The sequence below is a fragment of the Rhinolophus sinicus genome, linkage group LG01 (genome assembly GCF_036562045.2).
Source record: "Rhinolophus sinicus isolate RSC01 linkage group LG01, ASM3656204v1, whole genome shotgun sequence".
NCBI lineage: Eukaryota > Metazoa > Chordata > Mammalia > Chiroptera > Rhinolophidae > Rhinolophus > Rhinolophus sinicus.
In genome coordinates this window covers 69,329,627-69,352,252 of record NC_133751.1, presented here as the reverse complement: position 1 = coordinate 69,352,252, position 22,626 = coordinate 69,329,627, and the positions used below count along the sequence as shown (strand labels likewise).

Sequence of the window (22,626 nt, the reverse complement as noted above, 5' to 3'; positions counted from 1 at the left end):
TCAGAGACCAAGCAATAAATATATAACAGATTATTAATGTTTAATTCTTAGTAGTGTTACTGTCACACTGAGTAATTCAGTTTCTTCAAAATAAGAATCAAGTGCAATTTAATCATAAAATTATAAAACAAATGATTTCTAAAGTTTAAAAACCTAGTGATGAAAGAATTAAACCCAACAATTTAAAATATTTACAGTAAAATTGATATAGCCACTATGGAAAACAGTATAAGCATTCCCTCAAAAAATTAAGAACAGAATTACCATATGACCCAGCAATCTCTCTTTTGGGTATCTACCCAAAAAATCTGAAAACATTTATCCATAAAGATATATGATCCCTGATGTTCATTGCTGCATTATTCATTGCAGCATTATTCAAGGCATGGAAACAACCAAAGTGTCCTTTGATAGATGATTGGATAAAGAAAATGTGGTATATATACACAATGGAATACTATTCTATCATAAGATGAAATACTACCACTTGCAATAACATGGATGGATCTGGAGATTATCATGCTAAGCGAAGTAAGTCAGAAAAAGTTAGGAACCGTATTTTACTCATATGTGGGATATAAAACTGAAAGCAACAAAGGAACAAGACAAACAAACAAAAACTCATAGACACAGATAACAGTTTGGTGGTTACCAGAGGGTAAGTGGGGCGAGGGGGTGACAGAAGAGCAAGAAGGGGGTCAAATATATGGTGATGGAAGAACTGACTCTGGGTACTGAGCATGCAATGTAATATATAGATGATTTATTATAGAAATACACACTTGAAACCTATATAATTTTACTAACCAATGTCACCCCAATAAATTTAATAAGTAAATTAATTAATTAATTAATTAAATATTTACATTAAAATAAGTTTTTATTTATTTTTACCTCATCATAGCCAAACAACCATAGTCGTGGTGTCTGGTAATATTTATCATAAGTGATGTAAAGGTCATAAGTTCTGGTTTGCAAAATAGCATCTTCACCTCCGGCATCAGTTTTAGCTTTACAAGCTTCTACTATTTTTCTTGTGTCTAGGGTAGCCTGGCAATAATGGAGAAAAATTTACAACCATTAAAATCAGTATGAATGTGACATTTTAGAAAAATCTATTTTTTCCACACTCTATGTATCTTTTTCAGAAGCAGATATAACTTAAAACTCAAAGTAAAATATTATATGGCATAACAGATGTAGACATAAATAAAACTTATTTGAAAGATCAAGATATTAATTAAAATACTAATCCCCAAGTTTATTCATCAAAAATTAACTCAAGAAAACTCAATTTACAAACCTCATCTGTTTCCAACAATCCACTCTCTTCATATTCTGTTATAAAAAGCAACAAAAGATTAATCAACTTCAAAAAAATTTCCTAAACCAAACTATATATTATTTCAGAGAATCATTGAAAAACTGGGTTTTTGCTTTTGTTTCTAACTGAAGATATTGCATAAATATGAGTGAGCTAATTACACACCTATTTCTAAAGCAGCAGATACTTTATCTGTCAGAGAGCCAGAGAAAGTCAGCATGATTAAGGCTTGGTCTCTGCTATAGTCTATTAATAATACCAATTGGCATAATAATACCGTAGAGTCCCCAGCGACTCCATAGCATACACAAGGCTACTTATATAACTGCATAAAATGTGCTCATTAAAGTCATCCGTGACTTCCACTTTGCCGAATCCGGTGGTAACCGCCCAGTTTTCATTTTAATTGACCTCTCAGGGGCATCTGGAATGATTTATACCCTTCTCTTTGGAACACTTTCTGTCCTTGGATTTTAATATACTACATTTTCTGGGCTTCCTGCCCACCTCACGAGCTTTGCCTTCACTATTTCCTACGCTGATTCATCTTTATCATCTCGACCATTAAAAAAACAAAAAAACAAACAAAACAAAACAAAAACAACTCTGCTCAGTTTTTGGAACTTGTGCTCTTCTCTATCCATACTCACTCCTTTGATGATTTCACTAGTCTCAATGGCTTTAAATGCTGCTGATTCCCAAATTTATTCCCTGACTGCAGACCTGGATACCTAATTGTCTACTTACGGCTCCAATGAATGACTAAGGGGCATCACAAATATCACATGTCCAAAACTGAGCTCCCAACGCCCCCTCCAAAACTATTCAGTCCTATAATTTTCCCCATCTCAGTTAATATCTTTCCAGACACAGGTCAAAAACATTGGAGTCACACGTGACTATTCTGTTCCATTCCACCAGCAAATCCTTTTGACCCTACCCTCAAATATATCCAGAATTCTGTTTCTCGTCACTTCCAATGTTACCACTCGAGCCCAAGCCACTGTCGTGTGTTGCCTGGATTATCAGAACAGCCTCCTTACTGTTGCCCTATTCACCATCAGTCTATTCTCAACACTGTACTCACAGTGATTCTGTTAAAATGTTAAATCTCATTCTAAGTCGCTCCTCTACTTAGAAAAGCCCTGCAATGGCTTCTCATCTCACTTTTGAGATAAAGCCAGGGCCCTACATGATCTGCCCAGATTTATCTCTCTGACTCAATCAATACCTTACTACTCTCCCCTCACTTCTCTCTGAACATAGGAGCCTCCTCACAGTATTTCATAATAAGCCAACAGGCTCCCACCTCAGAGCCTTTGTACTCCACCTCAGATATCCAAATAGCTTGTTCACTCACTTCCTGCCAGGCTTTATTCAAAAGGTATATTCTCAATGAGGTTTTTCTTGATCAACCTATTTAAAAGCTGTTAATACTCATCCCACCCCAAGACTCCCTACCCCCCTTTTTTTCTCCCTAACACAACTAATACAGTACATGTTTTGCTTATCTATTGCTTTTTTGTTTGTTTATTGCTTTATCTCCAGCACCAAAAACAGTATCTACTACAGATACTGTACTGCTCAATAAATATTTGTTGAATAATGAAAACTATTATATTAGATACCATCAACACTGTTTTTTAAGTGAAATTCCATATATAGCAATTCTTTCTTTAACTCTATCCATGGGAAATGTAACAAACATACTAAAAGGCTGTCAGATATTTAAGGCAGTCCCACAGCTTGTACTCTGAAAACAGTGCTTTACTTATAGGGTTCTTCCTGCCCCCCAACCCCAGTTTTGACAATTGTATACCATTCAGAAACAGATGGAATCCAGAAAGAGTATTTGTGCAAGATGGTGTTTCTGACAATTATGAGACATTCAGGTGGAAATGAAATTAAACAAGTAGATCTGAAATTCAGGAGATCTGGATGGTTGGTTTAGATACGGAACTCTTGCCCACAGAGATGGTATGTGAGATTACTGTGAGCAATTTTGGTTACAATAACTCACTTACATTTCCTCAATGAATGAGAGTTAACCATGGGAATAAGAACAAGACTCTGCCCAGAATTCAGAAAGAGATATACAGCTAGGTATCATGGGGACTCAGAAAACAAAACTAAAAGGTACTTTTAAGACAAGTTACTCTGTTGATTAGGTTATGCTGTCATCTCATCAACAAACACCACTTGCCATTATTGTGCTTCAGCTTTACTTGGCACCATCTTCTACTTTCGCATGCTTTTTAGTATATGTGCTGCCGAAGTGAGCACTTTCGCATGCTTTAAGATATTCTATCTCACTATAAATTCTAAGTATTTCGGGGATACATAAAATTTGGGGGATAACTTACAGCCTCCAAAATGTCTACCCTCTGTATTTTTTTTTCATATTCTCTTCCTTTTTCTAACTGCTCTCCCTATATACACACATATATATCAATATTAAACTCTCATAGAGAATCTAATGTAATTTATACACCATTTTTCCTGTTGCACAAATTTCCATGTCAGACCATGGTTTACCATTACAGAAGCCACAGAGTACATAAAAATCTATCTGGGAATGTAAGGAGTGAGCAGGAAAAAGTAAACAAATAAAACCCCAAGAAATAGTAGCATTTAACAGCTGGGCAGAAGTAAAAGAACCCCAGAAGACAGAAAAACAGTCAAAGAAGGAGGAGGAAAACCCACTGTCAAAAACCAAGGGAGAGAATGGGGAATACAATCAAATAATGCAAGGAAGAAAGTATAATAAAGACAGATAGAAATTAACAGAGAGGTTGCCCTGGTGTAGCAATTTTTTCCTCTATTTTTAAATATCTGAGGTTTCACGTGCATTACAGATTATCACACTAATGGAATATGAAGCTTTGAATAGCCATATACTTTTAGACCTACATTACTCTGTTCTATTAGTACAGTGATTTTCAATCTCCTATGACAATGCTCCATGAATGCAGTGATTCTCAGCTAGCAAGACTAGGAAGGCATTTCAGAACCTTAGGTAACAATGAGGGGATTCTGTGTAGTTCAAAAGGCCCCATTAAAAATCACTATCAGAAGGTTTTTGTAGTAAGATGTTATCAAAAAGAAAAAATACATAATGCATGAGCAAACATTGCATGGCTCTGAAGCAGTTTAAGAGTTAGCTTAAGAATCTGTATCTTACAGCTGTACCCAGTATTCAAGATTTATGACTAATATTTATCCCAGTAAAAATAATGATGTCAAGGCTACGCTCTAAGTAAAGTAGAAGAGTCCAAGATCAAAATAAGTTCTGCACTGATTAAATTTACACTCAACAAAATCCTCTCTAGGCTGTTACATGTTAAAATTTAGAACTGAATGGGAGAGAATTCTTAATCCACATGAATTACAAATATTCCAAAGTCAAATATTTGAGTGCGATTAAAGCAAATCTGGAACACAAATACCTTCCATATCTGCAGCTTCTCCTTCATCTTCTTCTTCCTCCTCCTCACATAATGCTGAACAATCTTGGAGTTTTATACTGTCCTTTGAAATGAATTATATTTAAAGTCACTTAAATATGTTCATTAGTTCAAATACTGAGCACCCACATACCAGCACAGTGCTAACTAACCACTGTGAAAATAAGTGACAAGACAGTTATTTTTAAGAAACTCGTAGTCCAGTGAAATGACAAACTCATAAAACAATCATTAAAAGTGATGTGCTCAGTGCTGTGACTGAAAAATATAAAAGGCATCATAGAAGCACCAAGAGTCATCTAAACTAACCATTTAGAAATAGTTGCCAGTTGTACTTCCAATAAAACAACATTTTTAGCTAATCAATTCATTAGTATTAGAAAATCAGTTCAAAGTTATGTTAACTTGCACATATAATTTAAAGGACAAAAAAATGTATACATTTATAAATCACAATATACTCACATGTTAAATTTATTGTTATAAGTCAAACACTATTATATTCTAATTTGTTAACAATATCCTGGCTGAATTAAGCCATTACAATTATTGTAACACATAAGATTTCAGTTCAATTTCTTAATTATATTAGCACTAGAATAAAAGAATAATGCTAACCAAAGACAAGCCTAATAAACATTTATTATTTTCACAAAATATTCTAATAATCTGAAGTCAATGTAGTGAGAGTCAAAAAATTGCACACTGAGTTTCACCTAATCAATAATTTTAATTAGGGATGATTTTATTTACCACTAGAAACTTGAGATCATATGTGTCATTATTACACCAAAAATATGTAACCACAGAGGAAAGATCATCAGTATCTGGGTAATTGTTAGATAAGCCAATATCTGAAAAACTGATCATTAAGCAAAATTTTAATCATGTTGGATGTTCATACTTGATATAGAATACAGTAGAAATCAACAACAAAGATTAATACTTGGGTCTAGATGGCAAGCATTCTAAGCAGTAAATTATAAAAAATAATGTAAATTCTATTTTAAATAGGAAATGACAGGAAAGATATATTCTAGTTACAAGTTATTCTAAGTATTCATCCTTTATTAGGACATAAGGACGTTAAGTGGGATACTAAGCACCATATTAACCACTATTGCATTTATTGAAAATTCTTGAAATAATTCCCATAAACCTATCAGAACAATGCTATCCAAACTACTCTGCCATTTATTATTCCCCAAATCTGAAGCATATACACTAATGGCTGGAGTAAACAATATCTTCTGAAGTAACAAAGCCATTTGCACAATTTCTCCTTAGTCATTCAAACTCTCCAAAAAAAATTTCAAAAGGATAAATTCTCAGGCCAATGAACTGCGCCCTATCAAGCATTAAAGTGAATTTCTAGCAAGCATAAAATTGTACACTGAAAAAAAAATAAAATTTGCTTTAGTTTCTAATACTTTCTGTTAAGTCTCAGTTACAAATCCCAAAAGATCCAAATGACAAAAACACATAAAGGATATCTTAAACTAGTTAAGTTGTGGTTAAATGTTTTACAAGGACAAAAGGAATACAATTATTCTATCTAAATACTCTATTCTTTAAGAGACTTGACTGTTAACAAAATATTAGGTTGGTGCAAAAGTAACTGCGTTTTTTCCAATTTTTTTTAACCTTTTAAACTGCAATTACTTTTGCACCAACCTAATAATTAAGAAAAGGTAAGGGTAAATCCATTTTGTATTATTTTTTCATATCATGTCAAACAATTATATACAATTCTGAAGACAATTGTAATCGTTCTTTTTTTAGAAATCAAAAGCTAATATTAGAAGTATGCATTAACTGAAAACTTTCAAGCAGAAAAATTCCACCCATTTATGTATTTTACCTTCCCCCACAAATAAATTGTACAATAATAAAACCTAAGTGATTTAGCTTCCACTCATGATTCAAAATATCATGATGCTAAAGTTTACCTTTAAATTTTCAAAAACAAACAAAAAATGCCCCTCACATTAGCAGTAAATTAAAAAAACTACAGCGGTAACGAGTAACTTGCTTAAGAGAATGTTTAAACTACAACATTTAAACTATCGTTACCATCTACTAATCAGCAAGTAGATAAACCACTTTAAAAACCTCCACTTACAGAACATTTGGTACTTATACTTAAAAATAAAAAGCCATTTCTTTTAAACTAGCCTAGAAGCCTTCCCAATTAGTAAAAATTAGTAGTTTTTACCAGTTAAAATCTCAAAAAAACGTTTTTTCTTAACCATACAGCAGATTAAGGAAAAGAAGAGAAGCACTGGTAGAGTGTTGGTATGTTGATATAGAAAAATGAGGGAAATAAAAGCTAGAATTTAAAGGAGCTTGATAATAAATAACCAGAGTTTGAATAAGAATGAGATGAGCAATATTTATATATATATATGCAAATAACTAGGTGATTGAATTTAGAAATATATCTAATTAACCAGTACCTTGCTTTCCAATGTAATCTCCTTAACTGCTTCGGTTATTCCTCCAATGCCTGTTTAAAATTGTGCAGAAAAGAATAGCTTAAATTAAACTGTACACATCTTCCTTATTCAAGCAATATAAAAACACTTAAAATTATCTGAATTCTCAAAACTGCTCTGAAATGAAGAGGCAGTGTTAGCAGCATTTTTACAAATGAACTCTAATAGGAATAAATAATCCAAAAGACATCTCAAATTAAAAAAAATAATCAAAAAGCATAACAATATTTTACCACGAATTATCCTACTCTATCATTCCTCATTTACTTTCCTTTATTTACTTTCCTTGTGTGAGTCTCTGTCAAAATACATATTCATTCTCAGAAATGAACAGATTAAGAGACTACAGGATTCATATTTACATTTTATTTAAACGTACATTGAATTTTTCTCAACAAGGTATTAGTTATATTAATATGCCATTTGCTTCAGAAATCTAGGACACCCAGAGGTGTCCTATCACATATACACAAGTTTCTATTTTACTGTTTCCACATCTTTATATAATCCTTACAAACACTATCCAGTGAAGTAGTTAGGGTAGTAATTTCTCCCTATGAAGAAATAAAGTCTCCAGAGAAGTAAAATAACTTGCTTGAGTCTCACAGCCAGTTAGTTACATGAGAAACTGGGATTCAAAAGCACATGTTCTGACTTTTGGTTCAATGCTCTGTCCACTACACCTGTTTAAGCAACTACCTTGGAACCTACTTGTCTCAAGGAAGGGGGCATTACGCATATAGCAGCACCACAAGTCAGCTAAATAATATTTCTATTTCAAAATATATGTCAGTGTTCTCAATTAGAAAGTTCAACAAGGATAGAAATACTAAAGAAAAAAATCCTACATACAAAATATGCTTTGCTCCTTTGCTAATCTTCTAAAACCTTGATATACATGTTCAATAATCAAAACCAAAGAATGACTCACTTTCACAAATGGAAAATGCCACAATTAACAGCTCTAGCATAAAGCTTTTACTTCATAGTATTTCTAGAAATTGCTCCATAATAGGCATGATTATTTCATAACAGTAAAACCCAAATCTTAACATAATGAATTGGCAGTACAAAACCAAACACTGAATCTAGTACACAGAAACAAAGAAAACAAACCTCTTCAATTTGTCTAAATATAACGTAGAAGTATCCCATTAAACCAAACTCTCCTAAAAGTAGGGCATACTGGGGGGGGGGGGGGGGAAGCTCAAATGATTGTAACAAGGGTAATACTTTCAAGTGTGATGGCTAAGTTTACATCAACTTGGCTAGGCTATTGTATCCAGCTATTTGGTCAAACACAATCTAGATATAGCTGTGCAGGTTATCTTTTTAGATGTTTTAACATTTCAATCAATAGACTTTGAGTAAAACAGATTACCCTCCTCAATGTGGGTAGGCCTCATCCAATACTTGGAGGGCTTAAGAGAAAAAGACTTGAGATCCTCAGGAAGAAGAAATTCTGCCTCTAGACTGCCTTTACACTATAGCTGAAGCAATGAACCCTTACCTGGGTTTTCAGCCTCCTGGCCAGTCTGTCCTATAAATTTCAGAGTTGAAAGCTCCCACAATTACATAAGCCAATTCCTCAATTTATGTATACATATATCTATATCTACATCTATATTTATCTATTTGTACCTGTATCTATATCTAGTCTATTACCACTATTTACATTCACATTTTGTTGATTCTGTTTCTCTGAAGAACCATGACTAATACAAGGGCTAAGAGAAATCAAAGAAACCTGAAAAGAGTGAAGGAGAGATGAAGCAAAAGGAACTGAGTTAACAAGGAACCAGGCACCTGACTTTGTGAGTCAGTGGAAGCACTGCTTTAATCAAATCAGGATATAGTTTAAAGCTAAGTTCTAAGGGTATCTCTCATAAACATCAGCTAGAATTTATTATGTGTATCAAATTAACTGCATATATGAAAATGTTACTTGTTCCCTATCAGCAGGGCAACCATTCTTTTTTTTTTTTTTAAAGATTTTATTGGGGAAGGGGAACAGGACCTTACTGGGGAACAGTGTGCACTTTCAGGCCCTCTCTTTCCAAGTCAAGTTGTTATCCGTTCAATCCCAGCCGTGGAGGGTGCTGTTCAGCCCCAAGCCGCCATCCCTTCAGTTTCAGTTGTGGAGGGCACAGCCTAGCTCCAGGTCAAGTTGCCATTTTTCTAGTTGCAGAGGGCACAGCCCACCATCCCTTGCAGGAGTCAGGAATCGAACTGGCAACTTTGTGGTTGAGAGGATGCGCTCCAACCAACTGACCCATCCGGGAGTTCAGCGGCAGCTCAGCTCAAGGTGCCATGTTCAATCTTAGTTGCAGGGGGTGCTGCCCACCATCCCTTGCGGGACTCGAGGAACCGAACTGGCAACCTTGTGGTCGAGAGCCCACCGGCCCACGCGGGAATCGAACCAGCAGCCCTCGGAGTCAGGAACACGGAGCTCCAACCGCCTGAGCCACTGGGCGGGCCCCCAACCATTCTTTTTAGTTGTTGAATTTCTTTAATAGATTTTTGTCCATCCAGTCCTACTGATACCTATTTATCTCTGTAATGAATGACTTTGTAAACATGCACCTGGATTTGGGGATAGTGATTATGGGAGAAAATACAACTCAGCGACAGAGTAACTCATTAACTTGACATCAGAAACATAGTGCTATAAACATGACTCTAGTCAGTGAACAGACTATTTCCTACAGATGTGCTGCCCATACTTCCCGTCATAGGAAAACTAAAGCAGAATAGCTGAATGATTCTGGAAATGATCAAAAATAAAGAAGTCTAACAGCACTACTTGGTGGAAGAAAAGAGGATGATTTTTGAAATTAGCTTAAAAAGTTGATCAATCTGCTATTTTCTTTAGGCCTTGACATAACAACACTCAACTCATTAAGAAACAAGTGAGTTTCATATCAAGGAGCTCAAGTTCTGAATCTGTGCCTATTATCACCATAAAGAAACAGATGGCAGTGTCCTTTCTTCAGTGTAGAAGAGAAACTGATATAACAAGGTACATTTTCCTGGGTAGATTACTTAGCGCCTTTGTCTATTGCAGTGGGTCTCAAAAAGGGCAATAGTTTTGCCCTTCATGGAATATATGGCAATGCCTGTAAGCATTTCTGGTTGTCACAACTGGAAGAACGCTACTGGCATCTAGTGGGTAGGGCCCAGGGATATTGCTAAACATTCTGCATTGTGCAGGAAATGCTATGACAAAGAATTACCCAGGCCAAAACGTTAATGGTGCTGAAGTTGAGAAACCCTGCTCTATTACTACTTTTGATATACCACCTACTCTCTAAGGCTTAGAGGGAGAAAATTTATTTTCAATATCCTAGATTTAAACTCAGAACATATTTTCTTGATTAAAACTAAATCATAAATGGTAGTTGGCTAGAGCAGTATATAATAATATGCATTTACATAATTAATATAAATACAGTGGCCTTAGGTTTTTAGGACATGGAATAAAAAAAAAATCATACTCAGAGTTCTAAACAACTAATGCAAACATATACTTATGAAAGGCTTAAATGTAGCCAAATCCTCTAACAAAAATTTGTTGAACAACTTCTATGTCAGATACTATGATAGATATTGGGGGTTTCAACAATGAACCTCTACCTTCACAGACCTGAGAGTCCTTAACACTGTCTTAATAGTGATTTAAAAAATTATTATTTAATACCTTTCAATCAGGTCTCTGAGTAAAATGAATATGAGTAGAGTATGGTTCCTGTCCTAAAGATAATCATCCAGCAATGGAATGATATGTCAATAAGGGATTCAAAGCAAAGTAGTCTGCATACTCAGTATTTCTAATTGGCTTTCTTTCTGTGGAAATAAAGAAAATAATATAGATATTTTCAAATTGCTACTAAAGATTGTTATAGTAGCAATCTGCTATATCAGATTGCTATAGCAGTACTACAGCAATCTGATATACTCCAAAGAGCATTTTTTCTAATTTATCTTCTTTCTTTTCTGGTAAAACTCTACTGTGCCTTATGTATATTCTTTTTTGTTTTGTTGTGTTTTGTTTTTTAAATCAAGGCTGTTAATAAAATATTGTAAAGGAGTTTAAAACAATTTAAACCAAATATATGTCATTCTATTCTCCTCTTACCAGTGTTATGGTAAGTATCTACCCATCCTCCATCACCATCATCTTCTTCAATGATAGCTTCCAATTCATCTGAATATTCCATCTGCTTGCACCGCTTATAGCATGGCACTATATAAAAATGGCAAATACAGTGAGTAGACATAATCTGCTTCCTATAAATCCATTAGAAAAAAGAGAAAGCTTATACCATAAAATATAATATTTCTACCACCAAAATATTAAGTGAATATTATAGTTCTCTTCTAATGAAAAACGATTAAAGGGTAACATTCAGCCCAGAGACACACAATTATTTGAACACATTTATCTTTCTCTAAATAGCTTTGTCAGAACACAAGTAGAAAGGCTCTACTGGGAGTGTTCTATGAATTCTTTACCCTGATGGTCTGTCTGTGAAAACAGCGAGCTGAAGTCAGAGATGACATTGTTTAACTTGAGGGTAATGAATAATATCTTATTTAATGGCTTTACTCTCAGAACGTGGAGGCACCACCTGTCACTCTCAGAGGTGGTAAAGGTGACCTCCAGTTTGCAATGCTAAAGTTAACTTTCAATATAAATTTCATAATTTATATTTAAGTTCCAGCTATTCATAATGGAAAAATCAGTGTAAAATTCACTAACCTATTAAATTTTACTGGCATACAATATTGGTTTCAAGCTTTTCATATAGTAAATGCGTTAGTTAACAGGTATTATTATTCATACAATCCTAAAATTGAACAGATTATAAGGTAAAAACATTATGATGTAGGGTCAAAAAATTACTATGAATCTCCTGATGTTTTTAAAACAAACAGGATATAAATGATCAATCCTAATTAAAAAAACATGCCATAGGAGAGAAGAAACTGATATTTTCTACATATTTTCCCTTTCTTATAATGGATAAATTAGAACAGAAATCAATGTATATTTTGATGTTGTTTTCAAAATAACTTCATAAATAAGATGCTGTTTCAAAAACATTTTTTGTACCTATAGGCAATCTTTCAATGACATTATGGATAATAACATCTTGAACTTTGAGCTTTTAGATGTCAAAGGTAGCATCAATTTCATTTTCCATGAAAACTTTAAATCTAAAGAAGATCAGAATCAAATAGTTAAAAGGATTATGATTATGAAGTCAATTTTAAAAAAGTACAAATAGAAGTAGGCCAACTCTGCTTAGGACCTTTTTCCTCCCTATCTTAAAACTAGACTTTTTTGGTGAACAGAAAAAAAAAAAGAGATAAAAATCAAATAAGGAAAAATAAATACCTTAGCAATAGAAAACCCAGAGCTTCATTAAATTTCTAAATTTCTGTCTGAGAGCAGCTCTAAGTACAGCTTTAAGCACAAATTAACATCAGTAAGTGCTAAGGTTTTTTTTTTTAAAAAAAAAACCATACATATCACTGTACAAAACTTACTAGTATATGTAACGTAATTCTTACCATTTTTGGTGACCAAAAATTGTTTGCCTGTTGGCAGGTATGCCTTCACTTTCAATTCTTCCCCTGTTGCCCTTTAAAAAGAATGAAAGCACCAAAACATAAAAAATATTTTAAAAGGCAAAGACAGAACAAAGATACCACATGTAAATCTCAAAAACTACACAATCCACATCCTGAGGAAAAGGTTTTAAAATTAGTCTGGGAAGGATGTCATTAAGTGATACATGTCAGGGCATCAAAGAACATAGCAATATTATATGTGAAATGTACTAAGATGCAGACAAATAAATTTGAATTAAATATTAGACAAAAAATATAGAATACAGGGCAACTATTATATTTATCTCTAAACAACAAGAAAATGCTGTTCCTTAGTGAGTATAATCTTATTCAGATTTTTAATCTTAAAGTACTGCTCATCTTGAGACCAAGAAGAGGCAGAAAAATAGCTGCATGACATAACAAAGTAGGTGGTTGGCAAGATCTCTGTTCCTACCACTCTACTAAAATTGGAACTAAGAGATAAAAGATGCTTTGAATCACAAGATGATAACATTGAGAATAACTGAAAACAAACAAAGAACTTTTATTGAGTGCATAATAAGTATAGGACTTAGAACTCTAACGTGCATTGTTGTTATTTAATCGTCAGAACCCCAAGAGGTGGGTAACATTAATATCCCCATTTTATAGGTAAGTAAACAAGAGCTTAAAGATTGTCCATGGTCACAAAACCAGCAGGTGGAAGAGCCAGGATCAAGCTAAGTAACTCCAGGGCTCCTGCTCTTAAACACCACTCCCTCCGTGGGTCACAGTCACCTACAACAGTTCTGAGTTTTCCGAGTTACTCTGGAATACCTTATTACGAATTTGCTCAGAGATTCTTCTGTGGGTCACCTACTGGAACTGGCCAGAGCTGGGGGGCATATGATGCCTGTCACAAACACATGAGCATAAATTTGGAGTTCTGCTGCCTTCTAAATCTTTAGTCTAAAATTCAAACAATCTATTTGAACACAAAATAAAGCCAAGAAATGCCTGAATATCATTTGGTAGCCTTCTAGGCTTCCTTGGACCTTTCCTAAGTGTCCAATTCAACAATGTCATGGCAATGCCTGAAGTTTTGAGAGTAGAAGATACAGTAAAGGTCATGGCTCCTATAGACATGAAAGTATAGCATGGAAATCATGTTTCAAGCACTGATTTAAAATGAATTGTTCCTTTGGCCCCAGGAGTTCAGCCAGAAGTGTGGACATTGGAGTGGGGTATAACTGAGTTCTAAATTACAATGAAATTGTTTCAACCACAATTCATAAAGTCGAACTATAAACTACCACCTGCTAAAAGATCCTGTCCATATATAAAATCCCTATAACAATAACATATACCACATGTTCAAACTAGACAATTTAGGACTATGACAAAGAAATCTGAATAAAGAAAATGTGTATCATATTGAAGAAAATCCTAAATTAGTTATGCTTCCAAGATGAAGATTATTTTAAATTTTGCATACCTATTTGACTTAAAATATAGATCAAAACCTAGTTAAATATAGTTTTAACTTACAATTTAGGATTGGGGGGGGAATCAACCACTCTTACTAAATTAGAGAGTTTCTATCATATTAACTCAATTTTAAATATGGAACAGAATGCATATAGTAAAGACAAGGACATAAAAATAAATAAACCTGACATTTTGGCCTTGGTACATAAGAAACAATGCTCTAAAAGATAAGCAACAATTGATAATAAGCAGTAACAACCATTTTAGATATGTGTTAAACATAAAAATTAAGGGGAAGAGAATAGGCCACTGATGAAAGAGAGCTCCAAGTCTAGTTTAAAACAGTTTAGTTACTTGAGCTCTTTAGATATTAAAGAAAATATTATGAATTAGAACCTTGTTAATTCTAGAACCCCTTCTCCCAAATCAAAACTGTGGCTTTCAATTATAATGTAAAAAGTGTCATTGAGGGGAGAAGGAAGAAAGGACATTAACAAGTTGAACAACTTATCTAAACAACAATGCTAGCCTAATTTAAAGAATTCTGCCAGTATTAGGATCACTTTTTCAGCAACTGTCAGATGGGTTTACAAAAAGTAGTTGAAAATAATGAAACTGCATTTGCTTTTAAAACATTCTGTTGTTATTTGGAATATTTAAAATATGTTATGAGATCAGCTAACCTGCTTAAATTACTTTTATAATTAAAAGTTAATAAAGAAAATAAAACATTATTAAAGTTTATTACCAGCAATTTCCAATGAAGACCTTAATCAATATCATAACCTTTTAAACTTTAGAGTTAATTCCTAAAAAGGGAGTATACTTCTGAACTTTAATAGGTCTAATGATTAAAGAACATAAGACTGAGCAAAATCGCTACATTTATTAATGTCATGAAAATTATTCAATACTTTTTAATTAAAAAAAATGAGCTGATCATATTTATAAACTCTTGAACATTCTTTTTTAAGATCCACAACAAGATCAGACCTAAGAACTGTAAAGGTAATACTAGTAAAGGAAGCAAAGGCATTTATCTCAAAAATGTCCATCTTTTGTGCTAAGAGCAAAATAAAATAGCTATACGCTTAATTTTTTTTCCTTTACTTTGAGTATCACCAGGGGAACTGTTTAATAAAAAATCTACTAGAAGAGGGGTAGACTGGTTATTCTGATTTTCATGCCCTAACATATTTTGCAAGCTGCCATAATGATGAAGTCATGTCTTTTACTAATTTTCTCCTCTTCCCTCAAGATTACTTACCATTGCCATGTTGGACAGTGGTGGACTAAGTGATCTCCAGCTGCCACAAACTACTCAGGATTTAGAAAGAGCATGAAAAAAAAAGGGAAAAAGAAAAATTGAACATCAGAATGTAAGGTGGCAAAATATCAAAGTGATCATCCCATGTTTCCATGATATCCAATAATCAATTTAAATAGAACCAAATCTGCTCTAACAGCTTGAAGATTTTTTATTATTATTAAAACTGCAAAATTTTTAGCATCATAAAAATTCCAATTAATTTTGGAAGAAAAAAACATTGAGTGTTACTTTTTAATTCAACTTTTATCATTGGATTAAATAATACCAAAGGCATACACTACAAGACTCAATAAAGTTGACACCACAGGACTTAAAACTTCAAAAATCATTTTATGGACAGATAAAATCTAGAGATTCTTGCTAGTAGCTGAAAACTCAGTGAAGATCTTTGAAAAAATTACTAAATAGATTCATGTCTATGATGTAGGAATTACATCACATTTCTTCCTTTTTTTTTAAATTTAGGTAACAGCTAATTTTGAAAACATTTTCATACTCTCAAGGAATATTAACAAGAATGAGAAATGTAGTGCCAAACAATGGGAAAAAAAGTTAGAAGCTTTTGGACCGAATCAGAAAACATCAAGAGAATTAAGACATTGAATCCTCTAGCAAACCTTGGACTTTCTGGGCAAATTAAACATTGCACAAGTTTTTGTTTTTGAGAAGTCAAAAAAGAGACTCAGAAAGAAAAAGTTTAATCTTTTGAGAATTCCCATTATACATGAACATGAACTGATTTTACTACAAGACAAAAATCCTGCTTATTTTTAAGAGCAGGAAATGAAAGTCTGTTAAGCATAACTGCAGTGTCCCAACTCAAGCAATATGCGCACATACTTTCCCAATTACATCTATCTCACTACAGCTCTAAATTAATATCATGTATTGCTCACGAGTTTATTACACAGCAAAAATTATGTCTTTAATTTTCTAAAGTCTTTCTGAGAAAAGTACATCTAATATATAATACTCTATTTTCATTTGAGAGAGTTAAGACTATAAAATAAGAATTCTGAGTAACTTTTAAAAGAATACATTAACGAAATGTTTTATCAGTGTATTCCCAACAACAAATGTTTCTATTAATTTATTTCATCTTTACAAATGTTTCTGTTCTTTTATTTCAAAGAATCTTTGTATTATTTAAACTGGTTAGATAAAGACAAAAACCCAAATGAAATACTCTCTGCCCCAGGTTTTAAGCATTTTGGGTCACTGCAACCAAATGCTACCTTTATCTCTGTGGTTATCAGGAACTAATTCATCACCATCAAATGAGTACTAATTTAACAAAATGCAAGCAAAACAAAGAAAAATTTTAAAATTCTTTAATGTTATTGCTTGAGGTCACAAGGCTCTAATATTTTATTGTAAGGTAACTCCCTCTGGTGGCATCTATTAAAAAAAACAACAACACAAAAACACTAGAAGGAAAACTATAAAAGAACACAGAATTGCACTGATAATTAATACATGTGTATATTTGCCCTCACTGGCAATCGCAATTATTACGTGGTTCATATGTTCAAGTGAAATAAAATGTAAGACAAAGACTCAAATTTCTAAGTTCTCAATATTTTTTGCAGTCGCTTTTCTTATTGGTTAAATACTATATAATACTGAATAGCTCCAACAAGATACAACCAGTATTAATATTTTGGTGAGCAACTTTATTCCTCAAGCTACCCTCTATTACTAGTATTGGATCAAGTCATACACATGTTGTACATTGAAATATTTTTAGTCAGACAAGACTGTATTAGATAAGGCCTGCCCCTCAGTTTAAACACAGTACTTCCACACCTCTCATTGAAAACAAAAGGATAGCTGGAGGCTGACAGCCAGAAGCCTAGAAACAGCAAGAGAAAACAAAAAAAAACTCAGTATAGTGTTTCTTGAAAGCAAGTTATGTCTTCTCATTTTCCTCCTCTAGACTCATTCTACTCTAACTCAATCCTGTAATTGTGCTCTATCCCAATCCAGCATTATGTGGTTGGGACCCAGCTGGGCTAGTTATGCCTTGTATCTTTTTTAAAAAGAGGAAAATTCATTAACTACTTCATGATACAATTAAGTGTAACATTTATTCATTCTAGGATTAGTAGCCGTTTTAAAACAGTTCACTTCTAAATTCTATCTAATGACCACAGATATGGATCTCTAACTCCATCTACTTACTAATTATTCATGTTCATGTAGAGGAGATAAAGCCAAAGAGCCCAAAAGGAGCAGCATACTTTCATCCCTGCTCTTGATTTCAGATACTTACCTTTAGAGCCTGTATTACACCTTTGTTTGACATAAAACATTAAGACCTTTAAGATCAAAACTTAGTTTTAGTTGGCATTCAAGGTATTAAACTCATGATGCCTAAGGTAGAATGGGTCCTTCAGAGAATATCTAGCCAAAACCCCTCATTTTATAAATGAGAAAAAATGAGGCCTGTGCTTAGAAAGTTTAAGAAAGCTGATTTGCCCAAGTCCGAATAGAAGAAATTAGAGAAATAGGTCTAGAAGGAAGGTCTCCTAGGTTCTTTGCATACCACCGTGTGTCTTCACTAAAAATAAAGACAATTTAAGACAAAAGACCACTTCAGCACACCATTCTTAGAACTCACAATGACTTGGGACTGAAGAGATTCCATGACAATGGAAAACTGAAAAAGATCAGTTCATTCTCTGCACTGAGGTCTTGGAATTTACAGCAATAGTCAGATCATAAAACAAGATTCACTTCAAAATGTTTCTCTCAAAACAATGAGTAAGATTCTCTATAGCCAATGAGTGGTACTTTTAATGACAGTTAAAAATAAATTTGAAGCTTAATAAATTTGTTGTAATTTATTAAGACTACAAAATAGTAAATCTGATGCAACCATAACTATTCACAAAACTGGACTCTAAAAGGATTTTTAGACCAGTATTTATTTCTCCATGAAGAATAAAATAAACTACCTAAAGGAAAGAGAACACTTTAATTATATAGATTTGGTAAGCAAGATTTGGTGAGAAAAATTATTCCTTAAAACATAATTCTACATTACAAGTTCAATAAAACTCAACTGGCCTATAAAATAGCCATTAATTTCTGCATTAAGCAGATTCAACATTACTTGGTTGGTATAAAAAGTGAAAGAATGGTGAGGAAAAAATATCAGTGTTCAGTATGTATAAATAAAATAATTAACCTAAAGACTGAGAGAAAACTTAATATCCAAGCAGTGAGCTAAAGTTTCCAAATAGAAAGCCATGAAAACTCAGGTTTGGTGAGACAAAGGCAAGACACAACAAACACCAGAGCCTACCGCACAGCTCTCTCTCTCTCTCTCTCTCTCTCTCTCTCTCTCTATATATATATATATATATATATATGTATATATACATAAAACACAAATATGAGTAAAGGATAAGCGACCATAGGAACCTTTTCCATTTCCCCTAATACCCTCACTTTATTCTAATAAAGAGGAACTACAGAGAAATATGAGAAGTGTCAAACTGAGAGGGAAGTTACAATTTCGCCTCTATGGGAAGTACGAAGAAATCCCTATAAAATTGCTAATATGGTCAACAGAATCTACTTTTACTCAAATCAAGACTAAAGGTTTTTTTCTTACAAAGCAAAAAAGCCACCTAGTTTAATACAATTGTAAAACATAATAGCTTCAGAATATCTTCAACACTTACCTCTTCTGGGGTGATAACACCTGTTTCCTTAAACTTTGATTCCTAAAGAGAGCAAAAAGAATAACAATATTATACTATGTTTCACTTTCAATTTTAAAATGTTTGTGGGAAACTATTTGCCTGGCACCCTTCTAGGCAATAGACCACATTAAAAAATAAATAAATAAATAAATAAATAATACATTATGGTACCTGACCTCAAGGAATATATAAGTCTAATGGAGGAAACTGACATGAAAGTAACTATAATACAATGATTTTGTGAAATAACAAATATCTTTATTTTACAGAACAGTAAAAATGTCTTAAACTTGTTTAGACATCTAACAATTCAGCCACCTCATTTAAATTGAGTAATATTAGAAAACAAATCTGGAAGTCATAAATCATTTGATCCTTTCCTATTATTCTCATCTCCACCATGATACTAATAAAATATTCCCTTCTCCAAAGCAAAGATGACATTTACCAAATTTTTCTGAATTTTTAAGTTGTATCTAAGATTGTGGTAGAGTCTGAAAAAAATGCAAAGATTCATTTATCAACATTATTCATTCAACAAATATTTACTGAATAACTACTATGTGCCAGGCACTATGTGAGTTAATGTGAACGTAGGAGTGAATAAAATAGAGCAAACTCATCTTTGTCCTCATAAGAACTTTAAACCCTAGTGGAGGGAGAAAAGCCAAATAGTAATGAATACCATGAAGAAAAATGAAGCAGAGAGAAAACTGGTCAGGGGTGGAGGGAGATGGCTATTTAAAATAGGATGGTAAGAGAACAAAGACTCCACTGATAGGTGACTATTGAGCAGAGACCTTAAGGTAGGATCCGACCACAAGCTGTCTGGGGGAAGAGCATTTCATGCAGAGGGAAGGGCAAATGCAAAAACCTGAAACAAGAGAGTGCCTGATGGAATAACAAATAGGTCAGACTAGCTTAAGCAAAAGTGAGCAAGGGATAGAGCAGTAGATGAGATAGGGACCGCTACCAATCAAGTAAAGACTTAAATATTATTATAAAGACTTTGGCTTTTACTGGACCTATGTCTTCCAAATCATGATTTTTCTTAATTTTTATTTGCTGGGAGAAGTCATTATTTCTTTCCCAGGGATTTGGTTTTTTCCTCCTTGCCTTCCCTTGTCTGGTAGGAAACTATAAGGATTCTCTCTATGAACAACAGTTTGCATAGGGAGGGGTAAAGACAGGGTCATCAATTCTGTTTTCCTTATTACTAAAAATACATACTGACAAGCTAACGCTTCCTTGTCAGTTTAGTGAACAAGTAAAATGATTTCTCAAGACAAAATTCTATGTTATAAATTCAATAAAATACAATTGGCCAATAAAATAGCAGTTTTATATTTAATTTGGGAGGTCTTTTTCTCTTGCTCTTTCCCTGAAATTAAAAAGTTGTAACAACCATGTATTATTAAAATGCTATATACCTAGGCAGACAGTTTTCTGAAAACATAATATGCAAAAGAATCATTTGATTCAAATGTCAAAATTATTTTCAAAGTTGACTGAATAATCTTAAGATGGTTTTCACAGTAAACAAATAGAAGCATAGCAAGAGTTGAAATTCTCATTTATAAACTTTCATGACTTGTTTAAAAGTTGGACCAACAAGATTTCATTTTAAAATCAGTCTTAGAAATAAATATAAAATGTACGGAACTAACATTTCTCTTTGTCATGGAAAGGGAGCAAAGTAAAACTGTCCACTATTCTTTATACCATACCAGAATAACTTCTTGAATAAAGAGGACCGACATTTCTAAGGATATTTCATCCCTGCACTAAGATTTGTAAAATTTTAATTGAAAGTTAAAAAACAAAACACCCAGTAAACAAGAACTTGCTTTTCATTTACTATATCATTGCTTGCTTTTCAGAAAGGAAAAAGTTACAATAACAAAAAACTTACTCTAAAAAAACTGTAAAATAAAAACTTTAATGCACTTTTAGAAATTTCTTTGAAAATAAGCTCATCAGTCACTGCTATACTAACGTGTCACAATTTCTACTTAAAAAAAATGCTGCATTATTGCCATTGTTTTTTTTTATATATCACCTAAGTCCAAGATTAACAACTAGTTTCAGCTATTTAAAAAAAAAAAATGGGAAAGGGAGGTTTTGCCTGTTAGTTGGGTTCAAAGGTACTAATCATGCTGCAAATTTCACCTCAGTTCCTCTGCAATCTAGCAAGTTGGATTGTTACAACTTACTATTTCAGTCACAACTTAACTATTTCAAACTCCTAATTAGAAGAGATTTACTACGAAATTTGAAAGAAAAAAGTGACATGTCATTTTCGTACCAAACTGATTTCATTTTTTAAAGATAAGCAACATCTGTTTTAAAAGTTCAAAAGACTACCGAAATTGGGATTTAACTTTCTCAGCTCTACTTATCAGCGGACCACCTTCCAACCCGACGTACCCACACACGCTGCACTCTCACGGGTTGGAGGGACGACAGGAGTCCGCACAGAGCGTCACACAGAGTTTACCCAAGAGCCGGAAAGCCCTAGAGAACAGATGGGTAAGCCCACAGGTGGGGGCTGCACCTTTTCCTGGGTCCACCTTTACTACCTTCCCTCACCCTTCCCCGCGGGAGAACATGGTGGCTCCCCCGGCGCCCGGTCCTATGTCCCTGCAGAGTTGAGCCTGTGACTGACAGCCCCTGGCAAGCCCTGCCCGGCTTACCTTGAGGACCGGGGTCAGGTACTCGGCCACTTCCAGTGCCTTTCCCTTCACTGTGTTAATCACATTCTGCATCCTGGGGCCGGGTAGCGGCCGGCCCCACGACGGGAAGGGAAGGGCAGCCGATACAGTGACCAGGAGTCAGAAAGTGTCCCCGCTGCCGCCAACTCGCATCGGAACCCGCCAGCGGCACCCAACGGGACGCGACGCGACGGGACAGGACGGGACGGGACGGACGGGACGAGGGGGAGGGGCGGCCGGCGCCGCGCGTGAGAGCAGGGAGCGCGCTCCTCGCGCCCCAGGCGGCGCGCGGCGGATCAGGCCCAGCTGTCACCTGGCCGTGAGGGAGGGCGGCAGGGCCGCGGGATATGTTAAGGGTAAGAGCAGGCGCACGCGCACCCCTCGCCCTCGCGAGCTGTCTTCTCCCGCTTGCTTCACTCGCACCCCTTCCGGTTTCCCCTTCCTTCTCTCCCTCTCTCGCCGTAGCTCCGTCGCCACCTGGGCTTCACGTGACACAGGACTCTCCCAAC

At 34.4% G+C, this 22,626-nt stretch overlaps 1 protein-coding gene across 1 annotated transcript in view; it reads right to left on the bottom strand.

The window, feature by feature from the left end:
• The window catches only part of ATG3 (autophagy related 3), a 28,153-nt gene extending 5,557 nt beyond the window's left edge, over nucleotides 1-22,596 (bottom strand). The window contains exons 1-9 of the mRNA XM_019734833.2: nucleotides 22,100-22,596; nucleotides 19,386-19,427; nucleotides 15,634-15,683; nucleotides 12,858-12,928; nucleotides 11,419-11,526; nucleotides 7,245-7,294; nucleotides 4,771-4,852; nucleotides 1,304-1,338; nucleotides 895-1,050 (exon numbers count right to left, since the gene is read on the bottom strand). Coding sequence (XP_019590392.1) covers nucleotides 895-1,050; nucleotides 1,304-1,338; nucleotides 4,771-4,852; nucleotides 7,245-7,294; nucleotides 11,419-11,526; nucleotides 12,858-12,928; nucleotides 15,634-15,683; nucleotides 19,386-19,427; nucleotides 22,100-22,171 — 666 coding nt within the window. The 5' untranslated portion in view covers nucleotides 22,172-22,596. The remainder of the gene's footprint in view (nucleotides 1-894; nucleotides 1,051-1,303; nucleotides 1,339-4,770; nucleotides 4,853-7,244; nucleotides 7,295-11,418; nucleotides 11,527-12,857; nucleotides 12,929-15,633; nucleotides 15,684-19,385; nucleotides 19,428-22,099) is intronic.
• Between the last annotated feature and the right edge of the window lie 30 nt (nucleotides 22,597-22,626).